The sequence below is a fragment of the Aquila chrysaetos genome, chromosome 26, assembly GCF_900496995.4.
Source record: "Aquila chrysaetos chrysaetos chromosome 26, bAquChr1.4, whole genome shotgun sequence".
In the NCBI taxonomy this organism is placed as follows: domain Eukaryota; kingdom Metazoa; phylum Chordata; class Aves; order Accipitriformes; family Accipitridae; genus Aquila; species Aquila chrysaetos.
In genome coordinates, this window is record NC_044029.1 from 5699104 (window position 1) to 5710163 (window position 11060).

Sequence of the window (11060 nt, forward strand, 5' to 3'; positions counted from 1 at the left end):
ATTGTGAATTAGTTCACATTAGATAACATGCTAAAATAGTAAAATGGGCCTTTACTACAAGGTATTTTAATGCTATGATACTTTAAAACTTTTGTATGAAAATAGAAGTGTAATTGATCTGAAAGACTGTTAGTCAGATTACTGATCTAATTCCTGGATCTTCATCTTAATCATTCTGCTTGTCATAATGAAGGCAGAAAACAGAAATCAATGAAAGATTACTGAGCAACAGGAGTTAAGTTTACTGCTGTTTATAGTAGCTTGGACAGCAATTTAGTGCAATGAAGTATGTAGTAACTTAACATGTATTTCGAATCTGACAATTCCAAGTGATAAAGCTTAGAACAGCTTTCTAGAGCTTGTAAAATAAGACATTTCAGCTCATGTTTGATGTTCATATTTGATCACATATTCATCCCTGCACAAAAAAAGTCTGCTCCTGGATTTTAATAAAAAAATAAAAATACCATAATTATGGGTTAAGGGACTATGAAGCAGTTACTGTTTATGACAGTATAAAATATAACATCCTCCAGAGAAAAGATAAAGAAAACTTCCAAAACCAAAACAAGGTCATAACTACTCAGGTAGAAAGTAATTTACTGGAGGAGGGAGCCGGGGGGTGGGGCGAGCTGTCCTGCAGATGACAGAGTTTTTCTGCTTTTTCACATTCACACTTGCATTCACACTACAGTCAACATCACATGGACAATGTTGCTGGAAGTCCTTCTTAAGACATACAGTTTTATACAGCAAGTGCTGGTCAACTGCTAAAAATATCTAACCTCGGGCCGCTTCTGTTGTGGCTGTACTGTTGGGAGAAACAAGATACTCTGCTGGCGGTGGTGTGGAAATGTGGAGCTGCTCAGAGTAGGCACCAAGTTTTAAACTGCGCTCTGGCTTGTGCTTAAGCAGGCAACGTAAGCATAGTCAGAAATCCTCTTTCGTAAAGTTGAAAAGTAAGGCAGAATACAGATTGGTGAAAAAGGAGCGCATTGGATATAACGGAGCAGACTGACGAAGAAAGGAGGGAGCGATGGGAGAGCTCCAGGGCAGCATATGGCATAAACCTAAGGAGCAGCATGCCCCTTATGTCACAGAAACAAGCTACCCCAAACCAGCTTTTATTTACACGTCTAAGTCTTCAGGAACATCCGTACGGGGTCAGACCACTCTCCTCCTGGATCATGTCAACTCATGCTCCACAGCCCAACAGCTGTTCTAAAGCACAGTTAGACTTTGAGAAACAGGTTATTTTTCTGACTGTGTTAAGGTGTTTTGAACTGTAAAATGTTCCACGCAAGAACTCAGTGTAGATCTACTGCTCATTCTCTTTTGAATTCTTGAGTTCTAGCTGACCACCAATATTTGTCCTTTTTGTTTGTTTGTTTTCCCTGTAAAATTACTCTTAAGTCTTTCAAAAGTCTTCATATAGTGCTGCAGTGGGAAAAAAAAGTCGAAAAAAAAATAATCTCACGAATGCAAACCGAACAAAGACTTTGCTGGTTATGTGCAGGAATGAGTTCCACAGGAGCAGATATGCATTACACAACTGATAATGTCTATATCCCATTAAAGTTTACTGAAAAGATCTAGCTCCATACAGTGGAAGTTGCATCAAGCCCAGAATAACGATGATGTTGACCAGCATGGAGTTTGTTAAAAACAAAGTGGAAATGGGCCAGCAGGGAAGTTGGAGACAAAAGGAGGTGAAAAAATATTTGAGAATTTCTTCAATTTTTAGATATGTTTTTGATGATGCTCTTCAATGATTTAGAACACTGTGACTAGATCAGCTAAAATGCTGGAAAAATGTTACCTATTCGCTGATATAAAAGGAAGTAATATGTCAATATATTAAGCAAGAGTGATTTTTCAACTTCTTCCCTTTTTTTTTTTTCCCGTGGGAAAAAGAGAGATGAAGACCATATTCCTTCCTAACATTCTTAATCACCCTGTATTTCACACACTAATATTGACTTATTTCATTTGTAAACATAGCCCCGAGTTACTGAGAGTTTGTTAGTAACACATTTAGATGAGATGTAATTACATATAATTTCACTGCTTGTGGGAGTTAGATCCACTTTTCTACAGACTCCTCCAATTTCACTCTTTCCCTGAAAGACTTTCCCCGCATGAGCTAATGCAGAGTTGGATCTTGTCCATCCCTATAGTGTGTAAAGGGGTTACTTTTACTTCAACAGACCAACATGAAAGCCAGACCTGCTGTTTTTCATGCTAGTCTCCCCAGGTTTGACACATTGAATTGTAGGCCTGCATATGTAGCAAGCATATATTTAGATATGTGTCAACCAAGAATTTATAGCCTTCTGCCAAAATGTTTTGGGTTTTTTTTCCCCAGTCCTTTTAAAGACATTCACTATGAGCACCCATCACTGAAGTCCTTTGAAGACATTCTGTAGAACTTCAGACCAAATTGCTCTGTAGTATCAAATCCCCCACACTTTCCTAAATCTTAATGTACTCTGCTCAAAAGGAATTTTGTTCTAATATCTTTTGAATGAAAATTCTTCCTGATCAAATTCTGGCAAAGATATGGGATACTGTGAACTGATTTCTGAGTGAAATAAATCCCTGTTGATGTCAGTGGGAGATCTCATTAAGCTCTCCTTTGTCATTTAAAAGTTTGACAACATTGCAATGTTTAAATAACTATGATATGACTATTTGTATTATATATAACACTGGTTAGCAACATCTTTGTTTATTATTAAAAGGAGAAGTATAAAATGTGCTTTCATTCTTGGACAGCATTATTTCTGGAGACATCTCTGCCATAAGGATCAAACAAGAATTTTTAGTTCTGTGATTTTATGCTAGGTCCAGATTCTTACTTTTGAAGTTGGCATAAGCTACAGAGAATTACAGGTAGTAGATTACTGTTAATAAGACTTTCTTTAAAAGTACTCATCCATAGCAAATGGCAGACAATTAACTCTATCCCAGCTGAAACCAGGACACCTATATTAAATTCTTTAATTGATTCAGTTATTAATAAACCTCAGAGCATTTTTCCCTCAAAATTAAAAAAGATTGCTTAAAGAAAAAATATAAAGCAAACTAGATGAAGTAGGTTTAGCCTTTATACAAATAATTTTCTCAAAGGACAACACTCCTGATGATGATAACTCCTGCAGAATTACCGCTGAATTCCTCACTGCAACACAGAGCATTGTAACCTATGAGAGTCTCTTGAAAAAATTCTGTGGTTTGGTAATTGCAAACCAAAATAGCATTAACACAGAAATACACAGATAGGACCAGATTTTCCAAATTGGACATAGGTTGTGCTAGTAAACGCGGAATGTGGATGTATAAAGCAGGAAGGATGATTTTGTGATGAAAGCTCTGCACTGGAACCTAGGAGAAATGCGTACGTCCCACTTCTGTGTCCTGCTGAGCAGATCATTACGTATGACTCAGCTCCCGTTTCCAGTCTGTAACACGGCTCTAACTACAGAAGTATCTTAGGAGGATGTGGTGAAGATTTAAACTTAACAGTTCTGGTCACCTTGGGTTATGTAGTTTGACAAAGCAAGTTACAGCCAGTGCTCCTACAGTCATGTAAGAAACTCTTAATCAGCTTTTAAAGAAAGACGGGTGCCTATGGAGATACACAGTACGTCTTTACAGTGCGATTAGTCATATAGCTCATGAAAGTATGCAGTACCATAGGGACAAGTTGAATGATATCATGATAATTATGATAGTTCACATCAGATGTCAAACTTATTTAAATATGTTTATCTAAACTAGTTCTCCATGGTGACTCTGCACCTCACGCATAATTCTGAAAATTAGCGTGGTCTGTTCTACAACACTAGTGTGGAGAAGTAATCAACCCAAGAAAGATGGTTATTTGGGCAAGTTTAACGTATTTTTTAATTTTTTTTTTTTTTTTTTCAGATTGGGTCTCAGCTTCAACAGTATTTCTTCAGTTGAAAATGGCTCTCTTAACAATGTACCTCACCTGAGAGAGCTCCATTTGAACAACAATGAACTTGTCAGAGTACCTGGTGGGCTGGGTGAACACAAATATATCCAGGTAAAGTTTATCATACTGCCTCAGAGACCAATAGTTGAAAGATTCCAAATAGTATTTGTGCATATTGCAAAGAGATGCAACTTGTATTTCACATCAGCTGTATTTTTGAGGTCTGTGTGGCTGGGTAGCTAGAAACATGGCCTCTTGGAACCAGTTAAAATCTGTCTTCACTTGGACTAAGGTTTTACGGGAAAGAAACCTCCCAAAGAATGAAGACTCCCAAATGTAAATCACCACCTGCATGTAGCTTGGGAAAATTCATCAGAAATGGTGACTCTGGAGCAAGGTAATATTCATTAGCTATTTTAAATCATCGTTAGTGATTACTTTGGCTCTGAGTCCTGTACAGCTGCACTCATGAGAGTGAAAGCATTAGAGCTAGAGAGAAACCAATTAGCACCAAATACATTCTTTATATAGACCACATGCTTCTGAACCTCAGCACTGTATTAATAATTCCACATCTTTGACTCCTGTTTTGGTTACAGTATGACCAAATGATAGTAATGTTATTAGATTGCCTTGCACAGTTTCTGCTCATTCTGTAGAAATTATTTCTGATTGGGTATACTCTAGGTATTTCAAAAGGTAAGCAGAATCAAGCATCCGTTTGGAAAAAAGGATATATTGTTAGTCTGTAAAACATTGCACAACACGCACCTAGTATTTGACGTAAAATCATTTATCTTATTTGCCACGGTAGCTGTATTTCTCACTTCTGTACTTCCATGCTTTTCAGGTGGTCTATCTTCATAACAACAAAATTGCTTCAGTTGGTATCAACGACTTTTGCCCTCTTGGCTACAACACCAAGAAGGCCAGCTATTCCGGTGTGAGTCTCTTCAGCAACCCCGTGCAGTACTGGGAGATCCAGCCCTCTGCTTTCCGGTGTATCCATGAACGCTCTGCAGTACAGATTGGAAATTACAAATAGATGTCTAAAGATGGGGTTCGGTTGCGTTTCAGATAAAGTACCTGTCGTAATAGGCCTGTTCACAAAATTGTTGCTAACAATTAATGCCAAATACCAGAAACTTCACTTTAAAGTGGAGATGATCCATTGATGTAGAATAAATGAATCATTACAGATGTACAAGATCAAGCATACCATCAAAAAGAATTGCCAACTGTGCTTTAAACTGACTTATTTCAGCCTTCTTTTCCAGCATGCTTTCTGTGGTATTTTTCAGTTTGCTGAATGCTACAGGTTTTCAGATTCCACTGTATATGAGATTCGGAGTAAATATTTGTCAAGCTATGATATAAAAAAAAAAAAGATAGTGATTGAGGTTATTTTTATAGCCACTCACACAAAAAAAAATAGTAGAGGGAAAAAAGACTCTCAAATCATCTTGAGCCTTGAGAAGGTGAGAGTCACCTCCTTTAAATTTATTTCAAGCCCTGGAGGTTTAAAAATATCCACTATAACAGTAAGCTAATTCTGAATGTATCTATTTAGCAGAGGCAAATAAAGTTGTTGCTAATGTCATTATTTTGGGAAAAATAAAATAAATTCATATTGTACACATAGTTCTTTAAAGTTTGCCATTCTTCTAGAGCAATGCTATTCAGGATTAGCCTAACATAATCCTATTGAACAAAATAATGAGTAGACTGCAGTACAAAACTTGTAACCTATGTCTGGAGCTCAATGACTAAATTTCTCTAGGGCAAATCCCTCTCACCTTAGTCACAAGAGCAGCTTTAATGACTTCAGTGAGACTGCCTTGCAGAGTATGGTATTAGGGTTTAGTCATTGGTATCAATCCATGTATATATCTAAACCAAAAATAATAGCAGTTCACTGTTCACTTGTTCTGCATTGTACATTTGTCAGCATCCTTTACTGTTTTTGTTTTTTAAACAATGTTTTTAATTGTCAAGTAGAGATATGCAGGCTCCCCGTCTGATGAATTTGTGGAATTTAGATTATAAGCAAAATCATACTTATAGTAAAATATGAAGTGAAATAACTGCAAGGCCTAGCTGGACATTGCTGGGACATCATTCATATAATTATCTTCTTAGAGTGATTTGAAGCCCTCTGCAAACTGGGATTCTTCAACCCATACCAGTAGGTAGCAAGCACATCAAAGGTAGGCTGCACATTTCTACTGTCAATCTACAAAGCTAAACATATACTCAATAAAAATGTCACCTTAAAAGAATCTTCTGCAGCCTCTTAATACTCCAAGGTCAATCTCTCTAATTTGTAAAACTTATATGTCATTTATATTAAAGAATAATGTAATACAGGCAAACTCCAAAGTGTTTGTCTTTATTTTCTGGTTTGACAGCATAACATAGTGTGTCAGAACTTTAATTATGATCAAGTCTTGAAAATTAAACATCTTTGGCATGGTGATAGCTAAAGTAAGAGCAAGCTGTGTCAAATTCTCTTGCCTCAAGAAACTTTTTCATGCCTAACACTCACAGGCATGTTTTCTAGAAAATGAATATATTCTCTTTATAGCTGTCATTTATTCAAGTAGTAAATAATTGGAAACTATTACGAATTACTAAAGCCATTACACAGAAAAATCATGTTTGCACTCTTGTTAGCTATCTTCTTCATATAGTAGCCAATGATTTTGCCCATTTGCATCAGCTTTTTCTTCTGGGTTTCACATTTTCTGAGCGTTATTTTTAAATAAAACTAGCAGTACATTATATCCTCCTGTCACTGGAAGGAAAACCCTCCAGAAAACCACCAGGTAGATTTTTTCCTTTTGGTTCTTGGTTGGATATATGCTATTATTCAGAGAGAGACTTCATGCAGAAAGCTGAGCACTGGCATTTCAATAGAGAGCAAAGGCATTGTCTTAGCTTGACCAACTCCACAGGGTTTGTATGTACACGGTTCAAATTAGCAGATACAGATACAACTTACAGGAAGAGATTTATGCACTAAATAATAAGAATTACTGGCTACATAAAACTTCATATAAACATATACACAAACCTCCCATTTCTCCCTCCATGGCTTTAAAATCTCTCCATACTATGGCTTTTCTTTCAGATCAGAATCAACTTTAAGTCCAGAAGAAAACAGCTGAGCCTGGTACTCCTCTGTAATACCCATGGTATGTCCCATATCAAGCTTGCTGCCCTTTGTGCTAAAGCACAAGCTATTCCTCATAAAACACATTCCCCACTAACAACCAAGGGCTGCAAAGATAAGAGGACTTTCCTGATTCCCAGTCCTGCTCAATAAAACAGAATAAGCAAATCCTATAACATGAGACCTCAGCAAGATCACAACAGATTCAAATGATTGATAAACACAGGTTTTCCACAAATTGGGCAGCCATACCTACAATATCTGACTGACGGGACCCTATCCACACACAGCATCTGCAAAGACTTCAAAGCAGTGGGAAGCCTAATACTTTTAAAACTGCTTTTCATATAAATACAGAACAGATGGCTCTTCCACTTAAAAAGGAAAAAAAAAAAAAAAAAAGAAAGGAAAGAAAGAAAGAAAAACACAACAAACCCAAACAAACTATAAACAGTTGGGCAGAAGGAAATAAGAGAACTAAAGTAGAAAGCTTTTAGGCCCAACAGTGCGTCTCCGATCCCTCCATAAAGTATGAAGATGGTAAACAGTCACAACTGTAGGACTCAAACACATAAAGGAATAAACCCCTTGTTTCCTGGTGCAGCCTAAGGCATCGCGTCCCCTCCTGCACCCCTGGGCCACAGAGGGGTCACTGCAGGCAAGGCTGTGAGCATCTCTGGGGTGTGAGAATAGACCCTCCCAGGGAGCCGGCAACTAAACATATCCTAGTAATCGGAAAATTCAAGCTGGCGGAAACAAGAGATACGAGAATAAAAAGGTGTAGTGGCAGATCCTCAGCTGCGAGAATGATGGAAGAATTTAACTGACATACTGAGGCTTCTTATTTCTTCCACTGAATATAAAATTATAAAAAATCCAAACTAAAATAATAACGCTTGCTTGCCTTTGCTTTTAAAACCAGTTTTCTAATAATATTTGTAAAATTCTATCTTTTTATGATAAAGAAGACAGAATAATACAATTAGAGACAACCATGTGTTTTCTGCCATCTTAAATTAATAATGCCTATGATTCATCACACTACTTAGGAACATGCTTGAGTAAATGTTTGGACTTCCCTTTTTCTTATTTAAAGAGCTTTTCAGAATTATGGCCAATATTTTCTGCTACTTTTTGATATCTAGATGTATCTTTTTTTCCCCTAGTCATGAATCTTATTAAAGTGTTAATTAAAATCCCTGTAAGAGGTTTTTAACTAAAGAAAATAGTCCCTTCTGTTTTCTACTGAATTGACTAAACAAGTTGGAAATTAAATTGATGTACTGAAGCAGCAATGTTCCTTTAAGTTTTTACTGCAGTTTCATGGCAATACTGTAAACTTTTGCTTTAGCAGTATCCTTCCCACTTTTTTTTTTCCTGTTTTTTAATTAATGATATCCCTCAGGCTTAGGCCTTCCAAAAGTACATACACATTTGTTGTTAGCAAAACCATACATTGCTAAAGAATGTTATTTTTCAAAACTTGACTACAAATCAATTAGCTCCTTCATATATGCTTGTCTTTCAAGGCCAGAAGGGAGCTGAAAGGTTTCTCCTAAAGTGCACCAGATTATGGACAGTCATCATATACTTGATTGCTGATGTATAAATGACATAAAATCTAATTTCATTTCCAGGAAGGGATCAACTCTTAAATCCCTGACATCAACGCGTTGCTCTGATTTCCAGACCTATAGATTTTTTTTAGTTGCCTCCACAAAACACTTTTCAGATCCTCTAAACACAATATCTGGCAACAGCTTTTTGGCCCATAACCTGGTTTTTTTGACCTACTAAGTGAACCACGCTGTTATAATTTCTTTCTGCTTATGTTTGTTACTTTTTTAACACAGATAGTATTATCTACCTCACAGTCATACATACAAATTAACAGAAAGCTGAGAAATTGCTTTGGTTCGATGCAAGCATGAATTTCATGCATCTATAATATCATATGCAAAATAACTAGAAAAGATTACAAAAGACTTTCTGATCCCACCACTACTCTGAAGTGCCATCTAGTGTCACCGAGGGACAGTAACAAAGTTACTGTTCAGTAATGGTGAAAACCAGGAGGAAAGATATTTATGAGGCTTTATGAAAAGAGGCTACACAAATTCACATACTTATTCTGCTGTTTTGATTTTCTTTTTTCTTTTTTTTTAAGTCAGAGTGCATAGCTGTGAAATCAATAGCCTTTTTGTACGTCCACAGTCAAATATTCTTGCTTTGCACATGGATGTGTTTTTGCTCATCCTCTCTAAATGTACACATTGCTCTGAAGTCAGTTTTGCTACAGGGACTGGCCTACATCTCTGTAATTTTTTGTCAGAAGAGGTGGTCTTATTTTCCATGGCCATTTCCAAGCTACTGCTAGGTGGTTGGGTTTTTAAACCACCAAAGGGGTTTAGTCAGTACTAATTTAGTTGGAAGTAGTTTATTCAATAAAAAGAAATTAAGGAGCTTGTTAGTGACAAGCTTGCACAGCACTGAAGGAGAAGCGTGGGCTGTGAGATGGTCAATATTGAGTGCATCATCTTCAAAATGAAATAGTGGAACTAAAAATAGTGGATAAATTTTAGCATAAACCATTACCCTAACAGTGCTCTAGCAGCTCCAGCTGCAATATAACAAAGTCTCTGTGCATCTCCTGAAAAGGCACAAAAACTGTTTTAGTGTTTGAATTAAACTCAACACAAACACTCGAGCAGCTAGACTCAGCAATGGATACCTAAAGCGACATAAACCAGGCTTTGGTCTCCTGCCCTGCTTCCTGCTCTGGAAGTTCAGGGCTGTCGGTTAGTGTCCCGTAAGTGCCCCAGGACCAGTCTGGATGCAGGCACTACGGAGCGCTGCTCGCCCTGCCTGTTAAACTCCACACTTCCCTTTCTGAGGTACAAAGATGTGGTTTCTTCAAAACTGCTTTGTCAGGCTGTTCTCTTACTCAGTGTGTACATTATGCCGCCTGAAAGCTTTGGAGATTACCTCTATGTGGGTGTCTTAAGTCAGCAGACCAGAAGAATGTTAATGCTCTGTTACTGCCTGCTTAAACTGGGACTTAAATCTGTGGGAGAAAGAATGGACAAAACTATGAAAAATAGTATAGTTTTAATCATTCGTATAGATATATGTACACATCTTTTTAGATTATAACTTAGTATTAAAAAAAAAGAAATAAAGGGAATTAATAACAAAATCAGAGAATCTGCAGTGTAATGAGGCACAGTGATAGTTGTGTTTCTGAATCAGCTGCAGCAGGCAACACAGTGAAGAAGTTTTTGGAAAATAACAAATATTGTAGGCCTTGAATCTGCAAATATTTCCCCGCAAGAATAGTTCCAAAGTTTTCAGTCAGAGGATCTGAAAGCTAGAGATGGGTGCTCAATTTTGAAGGGAAATTAAACAAAAGATGCCATCCACTGTCTAAATACAAAAGGCAGTCTTTAAACAAACAAACAAAAAAACTGTCTAAACCACCTCCATCCAGAAAAAGTTTCATCCAAAGAATTGTCCCAGGTACTGTCTTTGGCTCACACCCAGATGGAGAGAAGACAAATACTTGCAAATTATGATTTCTGGTGATAAATGGCATGATATTTTGCTCATATGCACAAATATTAATCAGTAGTTTTTATTGCTCCTAGCATTTGGCAGAATGGACAGTAGAATATGTACTGCTTTATTCTGTAGAAATGGTTACGGTATACAAAACTTTCTATTTTCATATCTAACATGAAATCAAGCAAAATTCCAGGTTGTTTTTTTTATTTTTAGCTCTTTATGTTATTGACTCAACAGCATTGAAGTACATATTTTATGATAAATCATACTTACACCTTCTATTCATTTTCAAATAATATATTAAACTATGTATCACATTTGAATGAAAAAGCCTTAAGGATTTTGCTACTATTTTTGCAAACTTCAGGT

General features: G+C 36.8%; 1 protein-coding gene across 1 annotated transcript in view; it reads left to right on the forward strand.

Annotated features, from left to right (window-relative positions):
* DCN (decorin) overlaps positions 1-6330 on the forward strand; it is a 39756-nt gene extending 33426 nt beyond the window's left edge. The window contains exons 7-8 of the mRNA XM_030002636.1: positions 3931-4069; positions 4809-6330. Coding sequence (XP_029858496.1) covers positions 3931-4069; positions 4809-5003 — 334 coding nt within the window. The 3' untranslated portion in view covers positions 5004-6330. The remainder of the gene's footprint in view (positions 1-3930; positions 4070-4808) is intronic.
* Positions 6331-11060: the final 4730 nt, after the last annotated feature.